This window comes from Nicotiana sylvestris, chromosome 12 (genome assembly GCF_000393655.2).
Source record: "Nicotiana sylvestris chromosome 12, ASM39365v2, whole genome shotgun sequence".
NCBI classification, from domain to species: Eukaryota; Viridiplantae; Streptophyta; class Magnoliopsida; order Solanales; family Solanaceae; genus Nicotiana; species Nicotiana sylvestris.
Genome location: NC_091068.1, coordinates 125830980 through 125854818, shown reverse-complemented (window position 1 = coordinate 125854818; position 23839 = coordinate 125830980). Strand labels below are relative to the sequence as shown.

At 36.1% G+C, this 23839-nt stretch overlaps 1 protein-coding gene across 1 annotated transcript; it reads right to left on the bottom strand.

The window, feature by feature from the left end:
- Window positions 1-13832: 13832 nt before the first annotated feature.
- Window positions 13833-20272, bottom strand: LOC104216056 (pyruvate kinase 1, cytosolic). Its single transcript, XM_009766018.2, has 16 exons — window positions 20020-20272; window positions 19783-19879; window positions 19577-19674; window positions 18586-18741; window positions 18291-18368; window positions 18033-18164; window positions 17624-17704; window positions 17417-17488; window positions 17189-17278; window positions 16704-16848; window positions 16461-16549; window positions 15668-15763; window positions 15493-15560; window positions 15309-15408; window positions 14730-14789; window positions 13833-14354 (listed from the first exon to the last, which is right to left on the bottom strand). Exons 1-16 carry the CDS (start codon window positions 20086-20088, stop codon window positions 14202-14204), a joined length of 1584 nt encoding a protein of 527 aa, XP_009764320.1. The 5' UTR covers window positions 20089-20272; the 3' UTR covers window positions 13833-14201.
- Window positions 20273-23839: the final 3567 nt, after the last annotated feature.

Here is a 23839-nt window from a genome sequence, read left to right as displayed (position 1 = left end):
CTTTAAGCCCTTGGTTATTGATTCCTCACATACATCGGGAGTGATGTTGTTCAACAACTACCTAAATATGCACTCTCTCCCGAGTAATACATACTAAACAGGCACAACTAATTAAGGTCCCTTCAATCAACCACAAGAATAATATAGTTGAACAAATAGAGAAAATACTACGGCTCAATTATATAAAAACATAACAAGAATTTATCCTGCAAAAGGTTCCATCAAAACCCTAGATAACAAATTAGCTATTCATAATAGTATTTAAAACTACAATACTAAAAGTTATAACCAACAATGAAAAATAGGAAGAGGAAGGAAAAACTCGTAGAAGAATTCCCCGCCTTGCTCCTATTGTGTCTCTGCCTCCTTAGGTCGAATTTGTGTCTCAAATCTGTCCAACCCCCTCAAAATACTGTTTTTCCATGTATATATACAAAGTAGGGTCGGGCCCAAACAATTATACCTTCTCCAATGCTAAAAAGGACACTTTTCCCAGGAAGGACGTGCACGGCCGTGCACGGCCGTGCTTGGACCGCGCTCAGACCGCGCATATCCACTTTGATTCTGCCTGACGAGCACGGTTGCGCACTTCACGCGCACTTGTGACCCTGTTTTGTTGGGAATTTGGGAAAATGTAAAATATGAAAGTTGTAGATCTTTGAGTTATCTTTCCAACCATATGTTGTAGAGCCCAAATAGAGTTCTAAGCAAAGGGTTATGTACATTTTACTAGACAGTATGTAATATGCCTACTCGATTCGTCGTTCGTTCTTAACTATCATCCGTTGATCCTCGAACACGATCCCGGCTTAATTACTTGGGCTTTTACTTAGAATTCAAAGCTCCATATTACTTGAATTTATTTCATAACATCTACATAGCTCGGAATCCCTCCTACAAGGCATAAAACACACAATTAGTGCAAAACACACGCGATTAAAGCTCAAACTCAATTAAAGTGCAGTAAATTAGAGTGTAATAAGCGACTAAAATACGTAATTATAGCCGATCATCAAGGCACAAATCAGCGTTTGCAACCACCAATTCAACATTTAAAGCATAAATCAAGCCAAATATCCCCATAAACATTTTAGCCCTAAAATTGAAAACCCATTAAATACCCACATTAGGGTTGAGCCACAACCCTAGCTAATGGGTTTAGCCACTCATAACCAAAGAAGAAATAAAAGATGGAAATGAAATATAATCCATAAAAAGTAATTACAAGAGCAAAATCTAAGATTAATTGCTAAAGATGGTCTAAAATTACTCTAAGAAGCTAAAAACGACGGTTCACGTGTTTTCTAAAACAACAGATGACCTAAAAATCTGAAAAATAACTATTTATACCAGCTAAAATTTTTGGACAAAATTGCCCCTACGGAGGTTCCACTGACAGTGGAAAAAAGACCGCTACAGCGCTATGAAAAGCGCGGACCGCGGTCTTTAATTTTTAGCTCCACTTTTGGTTCTCTAATTCTCGCTTCTGCTGAGGGCGATAACTTGACCGCTGCCGCGCAATTTCACCGCGGACAGCGGTAACTTGTTAAGCCCAAAATATCACTCTCTGAAATTTGCCACCGCTGAGGGCATAAACAAGACCGCCTCAGCGGTGGACCCTCCGCGTCTGCGTCAGTTTCTTCGTTGTCAGCGCTCTTTTGACTCAGCTTTGAACTTGTGCAAGTTTCACTCCTTTATGAGCTGGTTTTAACTTTCTTGTCTCTTTTTGACCAAAAACTGCAAACAAACACATTAAGTTAGCTTTTGAGAATACTTGTACACACTTTTAATCCAAAACACAAGCAAAAAGGAGCATAAAATAGGCTAGAATCCCTAGTTATCACTATACTATAAGCAGTACATAATGGAAATTATATAAATGTTGTTGGTCAGACACTGTTCTTGCCTTCAGAATTGAAGTTGTTGCATCTTTGCTCTTACTGCCCCTTGTGCTCTAATGTTTCATATACATGCCACTTCTCTAGCTATTTGTTCTTCATTTCTTGATTTTTCTTCAAAAATTCTATTGTTCCTCTCCTTCCATATCCCATAAATGTATTCAGCATATATCATTTTCACTATTCTAGCTTTGCACGACTTTCCTTTGGATGGTATAATCACCCATGTAATCACCTGCTACTAAGGGTTCACTAGAGCATCACACATTTGTAGCCATCTCAGTAATCTCCACCATACTGCTCTAGAAAAGCTGCATTCACCAAATAGATGCATATGTGATTCATCTGCACTATTACATAAGCTACATCTTGGACTTACTTGGATTCCCTGTTTAGTTAGCCTATCTGTTGTTAACATTCTTCCATGACATTGGATCCACATTGTGAATACTGCTTTAGGTCTAGCTTCATTATGAAACATCAAAGATCTCCATACCACTTTATTGTGGTTTCCCGGTAGACCTAGATAAATCTGTTTAGTAACATTTTGTCTTTGCTTTACTTCTGGCACTTGTTGTATTATCTTCCTTGCTTCCATAATCTTCCTCACCATCCAACTTGCCTGTTGAGGTATATTCATTTCCAGCATATTTTGCCCCTTGATGTAGTATATGTGGATCCATCTTATCCAAGCTTTATCTTTCTTTTGTGCCAAATCCCAGTGAATTTTAGTAATGGATGCTTTGTTCCACACTTGGAGATTCATTAGATTATAGCCTCCTGCTGACTTTGGGAGACACATTTTCTCCCAAGCTATCGATGCTCTCTTTGTAATTGTATTGATGTCAGACCATATGTAACTTCTACAATAGGCCTCTATTAACTTCATCACTTTAGCTGGCAAAATGAACACTTGAGCCCAATAGGATTTAATGCCAAATATCACTGTTTATACTAACTGCACTCTACCACCATAAGACATCTTTCGAGCAGTCCAAGAGGAAATTCATGCTACTATTTTCTCGATCAGTGGTTGTCATTGCATAGTAGTCAACTTCTTTGTGTCCAGAGGAATCCCCAAGTATTTAAAAGGTAATTCCCCTAGTGAGTAACCAGTATCTTGTAAACTTTTCTCCTTTTTTGTCTGTGTCACACCACCAAAATAATTGGCACTCTTAGTGAGATTGGCTTGTAATCCAGAAGCTGCTAAGAATTGTTTAAAGCAGGCGTGTAAAGCTTGAACTGAATTACTATCACCTCTGGCAAACATCAGCAAATCATCGGCAAAACTGAGGTGAGTTATATTGAGTTTGCCACACCTTGGATGGAATTTGTAATCTTTAGCTTGCTTCAGTCCTCTAAGTAGTCTACTTAAGTATTCTATTGCAATAGCAAATAGAAATGGTGACATGGGGTCACCCTGTCTAAGTCCTTTGGCAACTACAAAAGGCTTTGTCAATTCACCATTGATCATGATCGAGTAACTCACTGTTGACACACATGTTTTCACCCATTGGATGAACTTTGTAGGGAAGAATAGATATATTCCAATAGTTGCTCCAAATATACCCATTCCACTGAATCATAGGCTTTCATCATGTCAACCTTCAGCATGCATCTAGGACAAATATGTTTCATGTTATAAGCCTTGACTAATTCATGAGCTAATATGATGTTATCAGCTATTTTCCTTCCAGGAATAAACCCTGCTTGTGCTTCAGAAATGATATGTGGTATTATCCTCTGTAATCTGCCATCGATGACTTTTGAGATGAGCTTGTATAACATAGTACAATAGGAAATGGGTCTAAAGTCCTTGATTGTCACTGGATTAGGGATTTTAGGCAGTAAAGTAATGGTAGTGCAATTGATTGTTGGAAATATCACCCATGTATGAAAGAATTATTTCACTGCTGCATATACCTCTTCTTTGATCACTGGCCAAGCTTTCTTGAAAAATTCTGCATTGTAACCATCTATACTAGGAGCTTTATCACTTCCTATATCCTTCATCCCCTCATATATCTCATGATCAGTTACTTCTGCATTCAGTTCTTGTTGTTGCTACTGTGTTAAGGTTAGCCCATTTCTCATCACCATCATATTTATATATGAGAAGTTGGTAATACTCCTTATAAGTTATGAAAAATAGTATCCCCTTACCTTAAAAGTTTTGAAAATGTGGGAGTCATGGTATTTTACTTTGAGTTTCTTAAATATTCGGGTGAAGAAATTGTTGAATTATGACCCATTTATTATTTAAGATATTTCTATAGAAGTTAAAGTTCCTTCTATATTTAGAAAATTTTACTTTGGTATTTGTTTATGAAAGATACCAAAGGAAAATAATTTCTAATGTGTGTTGAATATTTCAAAAGACACTTGTATGGAAGTCAAGTTTCTTTTCATTTGAGATGATTTTATGCATTACTTGAGAAGTATTATGAGTTAGTATTTTGTATGTAGATTTTCAATGTATTAGAAGGATACAGTGATTTATTGAATCTCTGATTCAGATGAGTAAAAACTCACTAGTGATTGTGTGAACACCTTTTGGTGGAGTGTTGTGGTATTGAAATTACCTAGCAATGAAGCTCATTAAGCAACCTCTTGACGAGTATTCCACTAGGAATTAAACCGACAATATTTATATCGATGAATTGTGATTGCCAAAGTACAATAGTCATTGTAAGAAAATAAATCTTTCAATGAGAAGAGTAGACACATTTTCTTAAGATATAATGTAATAAAGCAATTGCTTAGAAATGATAATTTTTTCATACATATAATGTGTAGTCAAAAGAGGATTTGGCCGATCCTTTGACTTATAAGTAAAACATCGAGAGGTTGAGACTTTTGCCAATTAGAGATATATCAACAATGATGGTAACCCAACCTATGTGATTGGAGATCCCATAAAGTAGGTTCATATAGGTAATAACAAGTCATTAGTTGATCAAATGTGCACTATTAAGTTATGTCACTTCCTATGGTGTGTGTTTATAGTGCAAGACTACAAGGAATATGAGACTGAATTATTAAACTCTTAATCCAATAATCCATAGCTTTTTATAGGTGGTGTATTACGCTACAGAATACACTTGAAGGATGGACCTATATGAGTGTAGAGTGGAGCCGCTCCTATGAAATTTGTGGCAAAATTTCTAGAGCACTCACGCAAATCAGGCGCGCGCATGGCCTTCTAACGCAAAACCGTGATAACGACAAAAATTGTGCGAGTATAATGTGATAGATAAGATTCTAGACTTACAAAAGAATTTTTGGTTCATTGAAGTATTAAACTACACCAATATTCTATAAGCTTAATCTTATTTTTTTTTGGTCTGGTTCATAGTCTACGAGACACCAGATTCGATGCATTGTACTCATATATAGAAAATTCAGCAAAATATTCTATCCTCCTATTTCCTTTCGAGATATGTGGGGGATTGTTAGAAAAATAGTGAATATGGTAACTCAAAAGGAAGTGTCTAGAATCATATTTTCTGAAAGTGTCTAGATTCATTTTATTAATCATTTAGTGTCTTTATTATTTCATGCAATAATGGGACATTATTCTATATTTGTAATCGTTTGACCATTACTCACACATTATAACCACTTGATTCTACTCACCTATATATACACACATTCTTTATTTATATACATACATTCTTTCTGGTGAGGTACATACTAAGTAGACAGAAAATACACTCCTTCCTTCTGCTGGATTTTCTACCAAGCTGAATAAATCTTTGTTAGTTTATGCTCCTAGTTTTATACTAGAAGAGCTTGTTGAATCCTGGGGGATACACCCAAACCGGGTGAAATATCCTTAAGGACAGTATCTTTGACATGCCTCAAGCTTTGCAGAATTCCCTACAGGTTTCGTGATAAAGTATTTTCTGTAAAATTTACAACAATAGGAATGATAGAAACTTAGAAAATTCCAAGTTACTAAAATATTCGAATGGAAGTAGAGATGGCAATGGGGCGGTGGGGGGAGGGGGGAGGGGGCGGGTTTTGCTTTAACCCACAAAATTTTAACCTGCCCTGCCCCACCCCACATTGCATTTTCACCCGCATTCTGTTAGAAAATAATTCTTATATCTCAAAAATAAAATATAACATATTTATTATCATTTACTACCCATGATTAATAGCCATTATTATAATATTATAACTAACTTTTTATTAGCCTTAATGGCTTTAATTTGTAACAACCATTTCAATAGCCTTTGAATGGCATTTAATAATTTTTAAAATGTTGCTTACAATCTGAAGTTTATATATATATATATATATATTTCAATAGCCTTTGAATGGCATTTAATATTTTTTAAAACGTTTCTTAATCCGAAGTTAAAATCTTTGGATTATATATATATATATTCCTATGTGTTACTTTGTGTAGTAGAGTGAAAAAAGTTAAAACTTTTCTTCCCTTTTCTTTTGTGCTGGATTTTCTTTTATTCATCTTTGTTGTTTCTGCTCCTAGTTTATACTAGAAGAGCTTGTTGAATCCTGGGGGATACGCCTAATTTTATTCATTACGGTGTAGACGAAATACCCTTAAGAACAGTGTCTTTGACACGCCTCAAGCTAAACCTTCTATTTCCATAATCATCCAATATTTTTCCAACAATTTTAAGAATATTTTACACTCTATTCTTATGGAGAATACCGATTGCAATATTTGGTTGATCCCATTATAATGGAGTACTGAAATTCTCAAGTATTTCGTATTGCTTACCAAAAAGCTTGGGAAAAGAGATTGGGATTTTAACAAGGATCCTTACAGTGGAGAAGGGAATTGGAGTGTTGCAGTTATTATTAAAGGAATTGAGAGTTCTGTTGCTTGTGATTGCTCTTTTAACAATAATTCCACCTGCTATATTACCTCTATTGTGTCAAACGGTTCGACTCTTTTTTACTTTATGAAAGAAGATGTCACAACTTGGCAAGAATTTCGAGTCATGCCATTATTTGGAGACATTGGAACTTTTTGTTGTTGATGTTCCTCATGAATATTATTTTGGTATGATCTCCAACCTAATTACTGAGAACTTATATTTTAAAATAAATGAGAGCATGCTTTGCGAGGACACAAGAGAGTAAATTAAGATTTATTAAGATTATATCATTATATATTTTGAGTATTAAGATTGAGATATTATATAAATTTACCACATAAAAGTGTTGCAACAAGCATTTGGTGTTATTATCTATTATTGATGTGGTTAAATTTATTGTGTCGTTGGATTTCAAATGTTTTATTTGGTTTCTTTCGAAGAAAATCAATCAAGAGCATTGACTTGCATTAGTTAGAATTAATGAATTTTCTTATGAGAAACAAGTAAAAATCTTTATGAGTTGTGAAAATATTATCTCCTTAACTTGAAATTTTCTAAAATGTGGGGGATCGGATGTCCAGAGTGTTATAGCCTGATCATAAGAAGTAAAAAGGTAGGAAAATTATTTATCAAAATTATAATGAAGCCTTACACAATTGAGATTTTTTGTGAAAATTTTTTGTATTGGAATTTCAAAATATGTTGATGAAATTGTTGAATTATGACATATTTCCTACAAATTTGAGATAAGTTGTGGAAGTGAAAGTTTCTTTTGAGATGTCTTAATTCCTTACTTGAGAAATACTATGAGTTAGTATTTTGTATGTGAATCTTCCACTGTATTAGAAGGATACAGTGATGATATTGAATCTCTGGTTCAGATGAGAGAAAACTAGCTAGTTGTTGTGTGATCACCTTTTGGTGGTTGTTACAATATTGGAATTGTTTGGCAGTGAGGTCGATTAAGCAACCTCTTGGTGAGTTAAACCGACAATAATTATGTCTATGAATTGTGATTGCCAAGACGCAATAGCCATTGTAAGTAAATAAATCTTTCAATGGGAAGAGTAGATACATACTCTAGAGACATAATGTGATATAGCAATTGCTTAGATATGGGATTTTTTATACATATTATCTGTAGTCAAAAGAGGATTTGGCCGATCCTTTGACTTATAAGTGAAACATCGAGGGGTTGAGACTTTTTCCAATTGAGATATATCAACAATGATGGTAACTCAACCTATGTGATTGGAGATCCCATGAAGTAGGTTCATATGGGTAATAACAAGTCATTAGTTGATCAAATGTGCACTGTTAAATTATGTCTCTTCCTATGGTGTGTTACAACCCATATCCACATGTGTTAGTTCATGCCATATATTAGTTAACATAAATCCAAGAAGGAATTATCTTTGAGATGATAAGAAGTCAATCCTATTGGTCTTAAGTGATACAAGAGTGTATAAGGGTGATTAACAAGTATTAGAAGTTAAATGAATCAAGGATGTTGTAACTCGTATTTTCAGGTAAATCTAGCGGTGCTTAATACACTCAAGAGGTCATGTATTAAGGTATTTTAATCATATAATATCCGTATCATAAGTCTTGAAGTCAAACGAGTTATGAAACAAAAGTCGACAAAAGTTGTCTCAACTTAGGTTCATAATTTTACTTAAACATTAGGTCAAATGTTTCTAATCTTTTGTCCTAATTTACAAGGAATTACGGGGTGATTTACCAACCAAATTAAATATCTATGAGTCTAATTTCCAACGCATTAAACCGTTCATCGATACGATCTCGGAGTAGAGAGATATTCGCATTTTCGCGAGACTGCGCCAAGCACCTCTCTATGGGGCCCACTAAGGCGGTTTAAGATATTTGGACCTATATAGGATGCCTCCAACCCGTTTTAAGTCATTTCTTCTCACTATTTTCAGACCTTAGAACCCTAGGAACATCCTCTCAAGGTTCTCTCAAGATTCAAGACCCAAAAAAGGGCAAACAACACAAATCAAGTGTCGGGAATTCCGTGGCGCTAGTAAGTCTCTTGTTCTTCTTGTTGTTGCTCATTTTTGTGTCGTTCCAGCTCGTGTGGGAGGTTGTTTTAAAGGGTTTATGTTCTGTAAATACTCCCTCATGTTCTTAATATCAATCCTAGGTGATTTCAAGCCTTCTAAAGTGATTCTAGTGCCGAAAAACACTAATTGATCGCTAGTTTCGCTTTTTTGTTGTTGTGGCAGCATTGGAGGGATATTTCATGGAAATTTAAGGTCAAATTGGAGTTGTTCTTTCTGTATAAAGGTAAGGAACCTCTTACTCTATATGTATTTAAGATTATCCAAGTTGCGGCTAAGCCATTGAAGCTAGAACTTGTGAGATATATATCGAAAGGCTTGGTAGTAATGTTATTGTTTTGTGGACTGTTTTGCGTTGTTGTTGGGCTGCGTATTTTACTACTATCTTGTGGAGTTTTGGAGGAGTAAGGGTGTGGAGAAACACCATATATATATATAGGGTTGTGGTATGATAGTTATTCGTAACATTTCCGGGTCGTTTGACACGACTACGGTAGTCGTCGTATGTATGGAGTGATTAGGCTGTGCGTGGACTATTTTGGGAGGCTCAATATGTTTATTATTGATGTTGTTTGGGCTGTTTGGTGACTATTTTGAATGGTGTGAGGTCATATATATAGGGGAGGTGTTGTCCGTTTCATCGTAAAATAGGTTGTGGTCGATACATAATAGTTATGACGCTTAAATGATAACGATAGTATCGTTTCTCTTATTGTAGACTAAGGAGTTTTGACAATTGCATAGCTTGAGATTGGGGCAGTATATACAAGGTATGTGAGGCTATCCCTTTCCTTCTTTTGCACGACTCCGATTGTACATAATGTAATGAACGAGCTTCCAAGATACTCTACTCTTAGAAGCTAGCAGTACTTACATTGTTTTCCCTCTTATGGAACGATTGATGTTAATGTTGCTTCTCTTATTCTTATGTTATCAATGTTGTTGGTACTTCCTGATTCTTATAAGGTTCATAGTGAAGAGTTAGTCCTAATAACGTGTACAGAGGATACCGACCTTACGTCACTCCGAAAGGTTTAGAATGTGATTCCATGAGTCGAGCATGCATTATATATATGTATCTATTTTACTCTACCGAGCCACGCTATAGTTGGCCGGGTACGGCACCTATTGTGCAACCACTGATCAGTTGGGTTTTACCGAGCTCCACGTGGCCGGGTACGATTCTACCGAGCCTATTATGGCCGGGTACGATATGATGATGATGATGCCCACAGAGGCGAATGCTTTAAAGGTTTATGTATTTATACATATGTATCATGCATTTCATGTAAGTAGCCCTCAGAGGTACTAAGATGTTACAGGTTGTATATTCTCTATCCTTGCTTACATTACTGATCGTATTTATGGTTCCCTGCCTTACATACTCAGTACTTTATTCGTGTTGACGTCCTTTTATTTGTGGAAGCTGCATGTCGTGCTGCAGGTCCTGATAGACAGGCAGGTGCAGCTCCCCCACCACAGTAGGCTGTCCAGTTCAGCGGTGATTGGCGAGATCCCTTCTCCGGACTTGCCTTGGTCTTGGTATGCATTTTTGTTATAGACATTATGGGTATGTCGGGGCCCTGTTCCGGCTATGTTGCAGCACTTATGTTCATTTAGAGGCTCATAGACAAGTGTCGACTCATGTATAGTTTGGTATGCCTTGTCGGCTGGTTTTTGTTATATAGTCTTTCATGGTAGCGTGGTAGCTCATACCTTATATGTAGTTTCTTGATTGTCTGGTCATCCCCTGCTATGTATGTTCATGCCGTCATATTTTATTGCTGGTTGTCCATGATCCAGGTCTACCATTTATATTGATCTCGTCAGCCCTAAAAGATAATAATGAAGGTTAGATGAAATGTACGTTGGTGCTCGGCAAGTATGGTCGGGTGCTAGTCATGGCCCTCCAGTTTGGGTCGTGACATGGTGTGTGCGTGTATATAGTGCAAGACTGCAAGGAATGTGAGGCTGAGTTATTAAACTCTTAATCCAATAATCCATAGCCTATTGTAGGTGGTGTATTGTGCTGTAGAATACACTTGATGGATGGACCTATATGAGTGTGGAGTGGGGCCGCTCCTATGAAATTTGTGGCGAATTTTCTAGAGTACTCACGAAAATCAGGCGCGCGCATGGCCTATTAGTGCAAAATTGCGATAAACAACAAAGTGTGCGCTGGTATAATGTGATAGATAAGACACTAAACTTGCAAAAGAATTCTTGGTTCATAGAAGTTCTAAACTTCACCAATTGTTCTGTAAGTTTAATCTTATTTTATCTAGGTCTGGTTCATAGTCCAAGAGACACCAGATTCGATGCATTATGCTCATTTGTGAAAACCCATCGAAACTTCTTATTTTGTTATTATAATTATTTTTGAGATATGTGGGGGATTGTTAGAAGATAATTCTTATATCTCAAAAATAAAATATAACATATTCATTATCATTTACTACCCATGACTCATAGCCATTATTATAATATTATAACTAACTTTTTATTAGCCTTAATGGCTTTAATTTGTAACAGCCATTTCAATAGCCTTTGAATGGCATTTAATAATTTTTAAAACGTTGTTTACAAAAGTATATATATATTCCTATGTGTTACTTTGTGTAGTGGAGTGGAAAAAAGTTAAAACTTTTCTTCCTTTTTCTTTTTGCTGGCATTTTTTTTATTCAATCTTTGTTGTTTCTGCTCCTAGTTTATACTAGAAGAGCTTGTTGAATTCTGGGGGATACGCCTAATTTTATTCATTACGGTGTAGGCGAAATATCCTTAAGGACAGTGTCTTTGACACGCCTCAAGCTAAACCTTCTATTTTCCATAATCATCTAATATTTTTCCAACACATTCACCCACCTCGCATCAACACCAGCGTCCACCCGCACCCGCCCCGCCCCACTCTGCAAAATTTACCCTTTATTATTTATTAAAATATGTAATATTTTTATCTTATTTAATTTTATTTTCAATTATATTTATATGTAAATCTAAAAGTTCCTGTTAGAATCCAAATTGCAAATCGAAGAAGTCCAATTTTGAATAGTCATAACTATATCCTACCGAATGCTGTCAGTTTTAACTTTTAACATTGTTCAGCTTTAAAGCTTATTTCTGATTTCACATGCAGTATTGGAATTCAGTTTGATATATCAGTATATCATTTCTAGTGATTCAGATGTATCGTACAAGATAACAAGATCAGATACATGAAATTTGAGTCAACTAATTTTATAGTTAAAGTGGGACCAGGGGCGGATCTATTAAGGCCCGAGGGGTGGTACGCCACCCGCAAGCTTCGGTAAAAATTATATGTATATATGTATTTATATGCCCGAAATCGGTTAAATAAAAGGGTTGCCACCCGGAGCAACAAAAGTCACTAAGGTGCCAGTGGTAGAAGATCACCATGTCATCCTTAAGGCGAGGGATCGAACTGGCCTTGTGACAATTTTGTGATGTTTTGCCTTTCTTGCTTCAGATAGACAACAATTTGACTACAATTACGAAAGTAACCTAAACTACACTTCACTGTTTCCTTTCTTTGTTTAATTTTAAACAATTTAGGTTAATTTTAACCTAAATTGATCGTTATTATCAATTTATATTATATTCTCTTAGAATTAATATAAATATTAGGAAAATTACCATAAAAGGTACTATAATTATGTTACATAGTTTAAATAAGAAAATTATTTATATAAGTTTATTGGAACTTAAAGTTTAGGACTTTCTACTCAAATAAAAAAAAGATTTAATAACTATACTTTTAGTTAATCTTAAAGTTCTAAATATTAAAAAAATTGATGATAATTTTATCAATATAAAATTTATTTTAAAGGATAAAAAATTCCATCAACATTTTATATATATATAATTCTTCTCCCGAGAATCTTCTCTCCATTAGAACGAAACCCCCTATTGCGTCAAGCTGTCATAATTAGTACATTTTTTTTGTTTAATTAATTTGTCCGTATAAATTGAAAGACAAATAATTCGAGCAGAAGCACATAACTAATCAAACAGACTAAATATTTACTCTATTTGGACCATATAAATATACTATATTTAGACTGTATAGATAAGAACATGTATATGTTCAAAGTAATATGGCACCCGCAACATCTAAATCCTAGATCCGCCCCTGAGTGGGACTTTAAAACACACAAAAAAAATATAATACAATATTTTCTTCCCAAAGATGCAAATAACAAAAAAATGTGTATTTACAGCCTAACTAAATAAATGTCCAGTATGAAATATATGCCTCGTAAAAACCAAATTAGTTTGAGACTAAAATAATCAATGCATAGGAGAAAGGTACAACAAGTTCAAAACTGAAAAAGTAATTATTTTTAGGTAATAATAATATTAGCAATAGCTAAAACGTTGTGATTTTGCAAAAAGTTAAAACCCGCACCGCATCCATAAAGAATTTTAAAAAAATTATTTTGACCCGCACCCGTATATATCTAAACCCGCACTGCCCTATTGCCATCTCTAAATGGAAGGGGACCAATAAGGTTAAATGCGTAAAAACGATCATATAGCCTACCCCAACTAGCTTCCAACTGAGAAGTACTTGTCATTGTTGTTGTGTTTAATTACATCACATAAAGAAGTACAAAAGGTAGAGGCTTATAAGTGTCAGTCCTATTAAATTGCATGATTTTATTTAGCAATTTGATAGCATGTCAAGCTCACAAAAAAAAAAAAAATTGGTGTCTTCCTAACATAAAGGTACTAAAGAAACTTGTTTCATTCTCTGGCTTTATCCCTGATCTTCAGTTATAAGCAAAAAATTACTAGGTGATTTCTTCAGTTGCGCGATAGTTGCATTAGTAAAAAAAATAGTAAGTTGACCCGGACATCATCATCAGAATTAAAAATATAGGTCATGGGAAGCTGGTTTAGTTCCCTCTGGCCAACCTAAATGTAAGGGAAACAAACAAGTCCCCCTGTACCTTAAAAAAACAAGAGTCACCATTAGAAAGTGGCTGGAAACAAGGTTTTTTTATTGATACTTAAATGGGCATTGATGGTCTTTCTTCTGTTGAGTAAGCTCCGAACAAGCAAAAATTAGTTACAGACATTTCCAAAACACACTGCTTTAGAAAAGCACTTGGGAGGAATACTGAGCACCGACTCCTACGAACGAACAATAGAAGGAGCCATTAAACTAATTTCTTTTTTTCCAGTATAGCTAGTTCTATCAACACAAGAATCGCCCGGTTTATGACTGTACCATGTCACATATCAGAGTTACCAAAACATTAGTAGAAATGTGTGATGGCTATAACACTCCATCACATCCCCAAAAAGATGTGGACAAAAATAACAGCTGACAACTGCAGCCTAAAACCTTAATCTTCAAGTTCGATAATCTTAACCACTGATGCGTCTCCAACTTTCTGGCAAATGACAACTCGGTCGTGTGATTTTATAACTCCTGATGCTTTTCCATGATCAAGAGCAACTTTCAGCACCGACTCATTACTTGCATTCGTAGACTCAGCCTATGAAAGAAAAAATCACGTGATTAAACACAAGCAAAAAGAAAGTATAGGAACATCCAATCAAGAACATTTGGGGTGAAAGTTGTTTAACTACATAAAGACATTCAAATTGACACAAGTTTCAAGTTTGAAATAGGCATGGAATATGTTGACCTCATTAACGAATTATAAGCAATTTCAAAAAATGGAAGCGGGAAAACGACATAAGTTTCTGTTTTGGGATCTATAGACAGCAAAAAACAATACAGCAGCAGGCAACCAAAAAACCAAGTAATCTAACTAAAAAGAAGACCTAAATGTAATCAAACATATCAATAATAGAACAAGATAAATCAAACAACAAACGTGAAACACCAAATTGATGAGACAACGTACAGGATGTCGAGGATCAGCCAGCATTGGGAAAAGGCCTCGGACAATAAGAGATTGCCTTGCCTGAACATGAAGAAATTAAACAAAAGTTACACACCAGATTAAGTAAGTAAAAAAAAATTGAGGAAAAAAAAGCAGATGAAGAAAGTAAAAGAACAAGGATACAGTAGTAGATCACTACAGTGGCAGCGAAACAGGAAAGATGTGATCAACAAATAGTCTAGAGGCTTCAATAGTTAATCATTGCAATTTCAAGAAACCCCGCATATTGTCACGTCAGTAAAAAAAAAGGTGTGTGCGTGTCTTCTTCTTTTTTTTTTTTTTTTTTTTTGGGGGGGGGGGGGGGCACCAACTTCAGTATTATTATTAGAAGTATGTTATGGTGGATTCCAACATCTGATGGCATAATATCAGTTTAAATGAATAGATCAATCGAACTACTTAATCAAACAATAAGTCAAAATAGGAAACAGAAATAAGTTTCACTAGTAACAATACTGAGTCTCTACTAATGCATTTAATAGGCCATCGGCTGATGAACTAGATTTGATAATTAAAAGAACTTTGAGCTCTAGGTCGTACCTCAAATGCACCGCTAAAACTCCACTTCAGTTGATTTGTCTTGAGTCGAGGAATTACAACAGACAATACTGGCATTGTTGGCCTATATTTAGCTATCAATCTGTTTACATGAGCATAAATTACAACTCTTATAAAGAAAGAGAATCAATATCCCAAGAAATATAGTAATAATGACAAACTCTACCTTGCTGCCCTTCCAGATGAAGTGAAACAAATAATTACTGATGCTTTCACTTTAATGGCGGCTCTTACCTAGAGAATAAAGGGATATAGAGTTATTGCGGCAAATGCATACCCAATTCAATTTCCAGAAATCTTTCTTTTCTCATTTTAAGAAAGGCAGTCGCATTAAAAAGTACCGCTGATGAGGCAATGGATTCCAGGTGCGTCATGGGCTCTCCAACAAATTTGACTGTTTTCTTAAAGTACAAGTCTTGGTTGAAAACCTTCTCCGCCTGCACGGAAATTAATTACTGGTTAGTGCTGCCCGCCGCCAGTAGCTCAAGTAGGTCAAAATGGACAAAATGCTGTCTAAAACTAGGAGCCATCACAGGCAATGTCTATCGAAACTATAATGCCACAAATCTTTGCAACTGAAGATCAAACTAAGAAATGTTTCTTCAGAGCTCAAAGCAATAAAGTACCAAAGAGTTGATGACTGAGAAAGTACTATTGACAGGAAGACAGCTAATAAAAGTAGAAATAATGTCAAATGTTCTGAATACAGGGAATAAGAATGTAATCAGGAATTTAAGATGAGTTGCTGCTAAAAGGAAAATTTTTTGTGCAAACATGAGCCACACCACATAGACTGCAAAATGTCATCTTTGATAAAATACATGTTCTTCATTAATGAAAATTAGTGTCTATAAAGGAAGGGGAACTCTGGTAAATGAGAGATGAAAGAAGAGATTAAGAAAAGCATACAACAAAACTAAATATTTTTCTAAAAAAAAGAGCTCAAAAGTTGAAAAGTCGTCACACAAGTATACATTTATGGTTATGTAGTAACTGAGATTTGGAAGGCCCAACTAGAGGAGTCAAAAAGATGGATATGTCGATTCTGTTCTATTTTAGGCTTCATCACACAGTTCTTTAAAAGATAGCTAGGAGACAATTTCCTAAACTCACAAATATCAGGAAAAAAATTACCTCGAAGCAAATTCTGCCAACAGTGGAAATAGTCTCGACAGGGTATAATCCACGCAGAGTCTCAGCACCAAGAAGAATAGCATCAGTTCCTGAAAGTGTTAAAAATTAAAACCTCCAAGAAAATCAAGTTGTCTCATTAAATATTAAATGGTACATCGACGTAATCATGACTAGTTAGCTGTTATATAAAAGGGTAAAAGAACCTCAATCCTTCACATATTAAAAAGTGAGCAGAAAAAGTACCATCCAAGACAGCATTAGCAACATCTGTTGCTTCAGCACGAGTAGGCCTAAGATTGTCGGTCATACTATCGACAACACGTGTTACTACAGCTGGCTTGCCAGCCATGTTACACTTGTGAACAGCAGCCTTCTGGAACAAGAACACCTGCAAACCAACCGATATTAGCCTAGTGACCAGAAATTCTACCTGGAATATTACTCACAAGTTTCGCAATGGAATTAGTATATATTAGAAAGAGAAACCGTGTCAGAGGCGGAGCTTAAAAATAGAGTGGATTGCAACGTGAAAAGTCTATCTTTTCCATGGGACTTGCAGCCAAGTACCTTCCTTCACCTCATATACTCCTAACTTAAGGTGTAGAGAACATTGTTTGAATTCATAATTAATACCTTTTGGAATTCAAATAGAACCTCTCTAGCAATTCCCTAGTGCCAAATCTTTATCAAAAAACATGTAAACGTTAGTGTTGCAGAAGATAGTTTACCTTTTCAGGTGGAAGATCTATACCGAGGTTTCCACGAGAAAGGATGATTCCATCAGCCTCTTTGAGAATCTCATCAAAATGAGTCAGACCCTACAGAGATTACACAAAGGAAGAAAGTAAAATACCAAACCCTTGTAGAATTCATGATATTCGTCATAAACAGAAACCTCATGGAAGTTAGTAAAATCAGAAAACAACCTCACTAAAAATACAAGTTTATCAACTGACCTCAACATTTTCGATTTTAGCAAAGATCTGAGTTTGACTTAGATCACCCAGCTTAGACAAGAACTCACGAGCCTGGATTTTAGCACAAGGACTGAAATCAATTGCATATTCTAGTGGTCCACAATGAGAAGACAAATGCAAGCTGTGGATGACAGTAAAAGAATCTAAAAAAACATATAGAAGATGAAAAGTGATGAAAATACATACCTCACGGACATCCTCAGCATGCCTTGTGTATGATAGTGAAATAAAGTCAATTTTGTTTTTCACACCCCATGTGCTTATAACCTGAATAATATTAACATACCAAAAGTCCGAACTGAATAAAGAAGGATTCCTATAAAAATAACCACAACAGGACAGAAAAAAAAGAGCAAAAAGTAGCTTTATCGAGGCAAACTCTGTATGATCAATGATAATATGCTTGCTAACAAACTACAAGTAGTAAGATCATACACAATAAATATTAATACAAGTAGTAAAAAAGTGGGACCTACTAAAAAACCAAGTCCTCACAGAAAATTATCTTTAATAGTGTAACTTGAACTTCATTATCTGCAGAAGTGATATAGACATGGTTTTTGTTAATCAATGTCACGAATATTGAATAACTTACCTCTTTGTCTCTATCAGTGAGGGTAGGCAGATCAATATGTACTTGAGAAGCATGCAGTGTGAACATTGACCCAGCTAAAGTGGCAGAGTTCTTTATCACGCAAATGACATCATCCCCATTCACTTCATCTACCTGAGCAGCCACATCAGAAATATCTAGTCAAAAAATGAACTTGGACAGCTTTTCTTAGTTCAGAGTAGTAGATTGTACAATTACAAACACAATTGTTCAACAATATCGTGTTGTTAAACAACATACCTCGAGCCAAACGGATGTTGTTTCACTTCCTGTGAAGAGGTATTGACCAACAAAAATGGTGTCTCCCTTCTTTACAGCCTGTAAGCAAAATTAACAGCATATCTTAGTACGATGGGTCTAAATAAATACAAATAATTATCACGATGTCTATCATGTTGTTCTCTCCACTAAGTTTTACATTGATTAGCAAATAACTGCTCCCCTTTTGGTTCCTCTAAAAACATCAGGTTTTTACTATGAAAGTTCTATAGGAGTCTGAAAGTGGAAAATCAAAGACAACAGATGTGGGCTGGACCTTGGCTAATCCGGCAAAGTTAATTGGCAAAAGTTCAGAAGATGCTTCTTGGCCTTGATGAGGAGTCAGAGTAACAATTGCATCTGCCTTAAGTGAAATAGCTGTCTCTTTTTTGTTGACAACCTGCAACTCAGCACCCACAGTATCTAGCATGACCTGAAATGAACAAACATCATGTTTTTTATTACATTTGTCGATATATTGTCATAAGCCCTATGCAAAGATTGTACAACTGAGTAGGACTTAGAGACGCAACCAACAAATAAAGCTTTCTTACACATTAACTGCACAACCCCAAAATAATTACTTCTTTCTCAAGTCCAGTCCAATGACTCCAATCGACACGTGAATAAAGACCAAGACAACAACAGAATTCACCCCCCCCTCCCCCCAATTTCTTATTCCGCTATGTCCCTTGTGTCGCACTGACAGGAGGTAGATCCAGGAACTTAAGACCCATAGCACACAAGGGTGTAATTAAGTAGTGGGATGAAAGCCATGTGAGAACATAGTTCAAATCCGGGGGGAAGGGCAGTCCGGTGCACAAGGCATCCCGCAGGGCCCGGGGAAGGGTCGCACCCCACTCAAGAGGTGTGATGTAGACAGTCTACCTTCTACCTTAATGCAAGCATAGTGGCTGCTTCCACGGCTCGAACCCGTGACCTATAGGTCACAAGGAGACAACTTAACCATTGCTCCAAGGCTACCCTTCTTTAAATCTGCCTATTAGTCCACATATGTGGTACTCCTAAGCGCAGACTTAGCTTAAAAAAACATTGTTTAAAATACTTGTGAACCTGCCATACTTCCCACAGAGAACCAGAGTCTAGAAACCTAATAAATCAACAACAACAACAACAAACCCAGTGTAGTCCCACAAGTGGGGAGAAACCTAATAAGATAAACATAGATAAAACCTATGAAACAACCAAAAGAGCAATAAAAGCATAAGTAGACCAAAAAAAAGACAAAAATATATTGTTATACATACAGCACAAAGCTTCTTAGTGGCTTTAATAGCAGCCTTCAAGTTCTCCAAAGTCTCCTGGTGATACTCTGAATCACCCCATGAAAAATCAAATCTTGCCACTGCCAAAACACAACAAATTAAACAATCAAAATTACATCATTCATCAATACAAATCCAAAAAGGACAACAAAAACCAATAAATAAAAAAGGTTGAATTACAATATTACCAGACATTCCAGCTTTAAGACAAGCAGAAATAGCTTCAACAGATCGAGATTTAGGACCCAAAGTCCCAACAATTTTAGTCATTGCTGGGAAAAAATTCTGCAAGATTCAAAAATAAACAAACCCCATCAAATAAAAAACAATCTTTAACCAAATAACACATAAAATCACATGTAAACATAGATCTAACGCAATAAATATGTTAAAAAAATAATTTTTTTTAAATAAAAAAAACTTACAGCTTTAGATGGCTCCAAGATTGAGGCCATCCTGATAGGTTCTTCAAGTAGTAAGTGATTTGAATGCATGTTTGCTGAATTAATTGATGAAGAAAAATGAAAACTTTAATATACTGAGTTTTGAGGATTCAACGTTGAAAGGAGAAAAAGAGAGAGAGAGGGGAAGTGGTCTTATTGCGTTTGGGGTTTTGATTCTTTTTGTAGAGACTTTGTTGAAAGCTGGGGGCTGCTATTGGAATTGGAGTAACTAGTTTTAGTGCTTTTGTTTTCTTTTTCCCCAAGACTCAGAATTTTCTTGCAACTAGACTAGAGTAATCAAATTTTTAGGTTTTCTTGCTTGTTTTTAGGTGTCCGGAATCAAAATGTGGTTCTTTTGATGGTGTAAAAAAAAGATTATATATAGTGCGCAAATAGCGGGCGCTATACATTAACGCTAACTGTGTCGTTAATGTATAGCGTCCAGTATTTAGACGCTATATATAAAAAGCTGACACTAACAGTATAGCACCCAAATACCTGGTGCTATACATATTTTATAAAAATCGATCGTCTTCTTCAAGACGACGATTCTGCTTCATCTTCCTCAATATTTAACATATTCTTCGTCTTGGTCCCTCACTCCCATACTCGCTGCCCCACCATTTTAAAAGAAAAAAAAAATTGGGTCCCCTGTCACATAAAAGGTGAAGAACGTAGATCCCACATTCGAGTAGAGCTTCGTATTATTGTTGATCCACACTTCCGGAGTCAAAATTTCAATCTATTTGCCTTCCGAAAATCCTAAAACGAGGTATTTATGTTTATTTTAAGTTGAAACTTTTATAATAATGCATATTATTTGATTTGTATATGTTCTATTTCGGTTTGTATTTTTTTTTCGAAACTAGTATGTTAAATTTATCCGAATTTAATATTAGTGTTTTATAAAAAAATATAAATTTGTCTGTTAATATCCTGATTTATATATATGTGTTTTCATGGCGTTTTGTGTTTTATTTGAATTAAATTTATTTGTTGTTTATGTTTAGTTTAGATTATTTTTTAGCGTAGTAAAATCTAGACCTTTTTAACGTAGTAAAATGTAGACCCTTTTAGCGTAGTAAAATTTAGAGCCTTGTAGCGTAGTAATGTGTAGTATTTTAGCTTAGAATTCCTTTAGTTTAAGTATCTTATACTGGTAGTTGAAAATGCAAACTTTGTACAATTAAGTTAACAATTGTATCAACACACATAATTACTAATGTTAATTTGGTGCCACTGGGCTTCAAAATATGGAGCCCGGAACACATAGGTATGTATATATATATATATATATATAACCCAAAGGTGTGTATATATATATATAATTTGTATAATTAAGTTATTAAAAAATATGAATTTAAATTATAAAACAAACACATAATTATTAATGATAGTTTGGTACCACTGGGCCTCAAAATATCGAGCCCAAATATATATATATATATATATATATATATATATATATATATATATATATATATATAATTTGTACAATTAAGTTATTAAAAAATATGAATTTAAATTATAAAACAAATACATAATTATTAATGATAGTTTGGTGCCACTGGGCCTCAAAATATCGAGCCCGGAAACTATAGGTGTGTGTGTATATATATATATATATATATAATTTGTACAATTAAGTTATTAAAAAATATGAATTTAAATTATAAAACAAACACATAATTATTAATGATAGTTTGGTGCCATTGGGCCTCAAAATATCGAGCCCGAAACCCGGAGGTATAATTTTTGTATAACGTTAAAAATTGTGTATCTCAAAAAATTAATATTTAATATACAGAATAAAATACAATTAATGTTGTTTTAATTTACAGTTGACGACATAGACGCGACTATACATCCCGGCCCTCGGACGTTGGATCTATTAGCCCTACAGCCCCAGCATAGATCCAAGTATATATGGGACGGACAGTTGCTTACACAAACTTTCCGGGACAGGAGAATGGATCTATTGTGGGAGTTTTTGAGTCATAGAGTTCTACATCCCCGCGTGGTCCATCACCTAGAGGAGATGGGATTATATAGGATTATTAGGATTGGCCGGATACAGCTCGATTGGGTTTTGATCACGGTCTTGATTGAGCGGTGGCGACCGGAGACGCATACTTTCCATTTGTCCATCGGCGAGGCCACCATCACACTTCAGGACGCTGAGATTTTATATGACCTGTCCGTTGATGGCTTGCCAGTTTTACTGCATGCGACCATGAGATATTATTCGCGGCAGTCGTATTGGGATATGCTGCACATGCTCACGGGTTTCAGGCCGGAGGACGAGACTATAGCATCTAGGTCCAGTCGTATGCAGTTAATCCCCATTAAAGACCACCTGGAGCAGATCCACCATACTATCACCGACGAGTCAGCGGAGGTGGATGTACAGCGATATACGAGGTTGTTGTTGCTCCTTCTACTTGGGGGGTCTTGTTCCCGAACACTTCGGGGAACCTAGTGAGCCTCCGTTTTCTGCATCATATTGGCCGGTTCGAGGATACAGCCATCTACAGCTGGGGTGGTGCTGCCATCTCATATTTGTACAGGCAGATGTGTAGGGCTTGCATCGGCACCCAAAGAGACATTGGCGGCTTTCTGCCGCTTCTACAGGTGACAACATATTCAAATAATATGTCCATTAGTTACAATTCTACCTAGTTATAGTTAATCTTATACTTTACGTCAACTTTGTATGTTAGGTTTGGGCCTCGGAGTGGTTTTTGCAATTTCAGCCACCTCTACCACAGCTACCAGCTAATGTAGAAATTCTGCATCTCCCTCTAGCCTGTAGGTGGGTTATGCGTCGTACTCTTGCACGAGAGTATGATGCCCATCGTAATCTCCCCCTCTACAAGGATGTGTTGGATTTGCTGGAGGACGCACAGGTGAATATCTAACTAAACTTACCTGTTATAGATTAACTTAGTGGTGCACATACTAACGGTTTGTGTTCTTATTTGATAGTTCATCTGGACGTCGTACAGCGATGAGGTGATAGGTACCCTGCCAGCGTATTGCACGTTCGGTCGACATATTTGGAGGGCTTCTATCCCGCTCATATGCCTCGATATTGTCGAGCATCATGCCTCCGAGCGGGTATTTCGCCAGTTTAGCCTGTCGCAGCCTATACCGAGTCCGCCTGCATGGCTTGCTTTACATTATGAGAGGGATGATCGGTCTAGGGCGGACGACACATTTATGGCATGGCTTGACGAGCAGTTTGGTACTTGGGACAGGCGAGGGGACTTGACCCCACCTCCGCAGCACTTTCCTATTCAACGTTATATGGCATGGTACCGCACTGTTTCCCGACTTTTTATCGGGAACCTAGTTCATCAGGCACATAGTCGGTACGTCCCATACGTTGGGAGACACGAGGCCCTGGTATGTTTTCTGTTATTATTAATTATATACCTGTAATTTAGTGCCAAATATGTAGTTTATATTTTTTACTTTGTGCAGGCGATTGGATTGCATATTGAACTGACATAAGTATCTGAGTACTGAACTAACATGAGTATTTGAGTGCTGGAAACTTGAATGTTATAACGTTACACGTGAAATACTGGTTGTACCACCACTAGTTCGTCTATCATATGGGGCAGCAGATGCAAAGTCATGTCCACGATCCTGTGGCCATGAAGGAGTATAGTCATCGATTCATGGATATGGCTACCCATACACTGCAGCGAGCCCAATCGGATCAGCGTTTGGCACACGAAGCTGATTATATGGACCCAGCGCAGTACCAGCGAGGTCGTAGTATCCCACGAGCTAGACG

Excerpts from the sequence above, each read along its gene's own strand:
- LOC104216056 (XM_009766018.2), bottom strand. The coding sequence starts at position 20,088 with ATGCATTCAAATCACTTACTACTTGAAGAACCTATCAGGATGGCCTCA. Across the intron at positions 15,561-15,667 it reads AATCCATTGCCTCATCAGCG|GTAAGAGCCGCCATTAAAGT; the intron begins GTACTTTTTAAT and ends TTTATTCTCTAG. Across the intron at positions 14,790-15,308 it reads GTTTTAGCGGTGCATTTGAG|GCAAGGCAATCTCTTATTGT; the intron begins GTACGACCTAGA and ends CTTCATGTTCAG.